The 1,933-nt window shown below is 48.2% G+C and overlaps 1 protein-coding gene across 1 annotated transcript; it reads left to right on the top strand.

Moving 5' to 3' along the window:
• Nucleotides 1–68: 68 nt before the first annotated feature.
• On the top strand, nucleotides 69–1,199 carry SARC_15062 (hypothetical protein; the record flags this gene model as incomplete). The annotated part of the gene is made up of 1 exon (XM_014290807.1): nucleotides 69–1,199. A coding segment is annotated over one exon (1,040 nt), but the record flags the coding sequence as incomplete, so codon positions are not given.
• Nucleotides 1,200–1,933: the final 734 nt, after the last annotated feature.

Genomic DNA, 1,933 nt, shown 5'->3' with positions numbered 1-1,933 from the left:
ATATCAAAGAATCTGCCTTCTAATCTCGTATCCCTACACTCCTATTATTCCTTCTTTTTGTCGCTCAGTACACTATCTGCTGACGACATCAGACCAGAAACTAGATGTGCTGGCATTCGACTACGTTATCAGAGCCATGTCCCTACAGAACAACTGGAAGGGTGCTATGTCTGTCTTCCGTGAAATGGCCCGTCCCAATGCACCTCTCCCCACAACCAGGACCGTCCAGGCTGTGGTGGATGTGTGCTTGCGCTCACGGGCTCTGGTGTCATCCGGTGTGCTCTTGAGCGAGGCCGATAAACTAGACAGTCTAGACGTCTCCAGAGCAGACGTAACCATGGTTACCATGGCAGGAGGTCATGCTGGTGTCCAACCTTCCAGGCTTTTGGAAGACCCTGACTTGTATGATGCTACCCAGTCACAAGATAAAGCAACAGACGTAACAAAGACCGATGCTGAGATAAAAACCCAGGCAGAGATTGATAGAGTGGGTGAGGGCGAACTCTCAAGCTCTGAGGCCGTCGCTGTACTGTTAGAAGACTCTGACCTGTACGCTACTCAACCACAGGATAAGACGATAGACGCCCACGAGTCTGGGCACGACTCAGTCTCTAGCACACAGCCAGGCAGTCCAGTGGAAACACCGGGTGTAGTGACAGTCGGGACAGACGGGAAGACTCCAGGGTCATCTGCAACACACCCCCAGGCACAGACCCAACAGGCGCAAGCGACTACAAATCCGCCTGCGACGCTAACGTTCAAGAAACTCCAGGAAGCGCATACACAAACGAACCCGGAGAGTGTAGTCCTGGACGAACGGGAGGATGCCGTATCACTGAGTGCAGAGGACGCCAGTGATGTGGATGAGGCGAGGGATGGTCTGTACGGTGTTGTATCTGTACAGGGTAGGGCACCCAGACAGTTGTCCGGGTTTGTGACCACAATGCGATATAGGCAGTTGACTGTCAGTCAGAGACGGGCGCGCGAGGCCCGCGTCAAATCGCACCCGATGATTACGTATGTGGACGAGAAGGCGGGGCTGTCGCAGGCGGACGAGAGGGACATACGGCGCATGACTGATAGTATACTGGCCAGTATGCGCTTGTGAGATGCATGGATAGACCAGCCGTGTAATGCCTAGTTAGTGTGCGCGAACCAGATGTTCTGGAATAAAGTGGTGGCTGAGGAGAGGAAGAGGATTTGTGCTGAGTTTGATTGTATCTACTGTAAGTTTTTATTTTCGCACAGCAATCGCTTTGTGAAGTGTCTATTGCTGTGCGAGCATTCACGGAAGCGTTCGCGATCTCAACCTTCGTTCGACTCGAAGGTGTCGATATGAAATTGTGTGTATATAAAAGTATGTATATATATATATATATATATGGGTGTGGGTGTGGGTGAGTGGGTGTGGGGGTGGGGGTGTGTGCTTGCGTATGTATACGTGTGTGTGAGTGTGAGAGTGTCGCTCTGTGAGTGTGTACACATTAGTGAGTATACACGCGCTTGTCCAATTATATGGTATTCCTATAAAATGTTTTTGGTATATCAACGTACAAATTTATTTATATATGTTTCTTCTGTATCGATAACCTTTACCAAATTTTGAATATGAAGTAGGCAGAGATATACGTTTATGATTGAGTTTTATTGCGTTGCTGAAGTATATGACAGGCATCTCTAATCAAGATCTGTGGTCGATTCAGCCGCGCAAGCGTTGTTTTTCCTTCGGTAAACAATTGTCGTGGCCCCGATGCGTCCAACCAAGCCAACAATTATGTGAATACGATGGTCAATTGATCATCGTAATCCAACTCATCCGTCTCATCGGCTGTTTTTTTTCTCCAATATGTTCCAGATTCCAGGAATCCAGGAATTGATTTTATTTGTCTATTTTATCATTTGTACATATGTATGGAGCTGAAACCACTTCTTG

This window comes from Sphaeroforma arctica (genome assembly GCF_001186125.1).
Source record: "Sphaeroforma arctica JP610 unplaced genomic scaffold supercont1.5552, whole genome shotgun sequence".
Classification (NCBI taxonomy): domain Eukaryota; class Ichthyosporea; order Ichthyophonida; genus Sphaeroforma; species Sphaeroforma arctica.
This window is presented reverse-complemented; position numbering and strand designations above follow the sequence as displayed.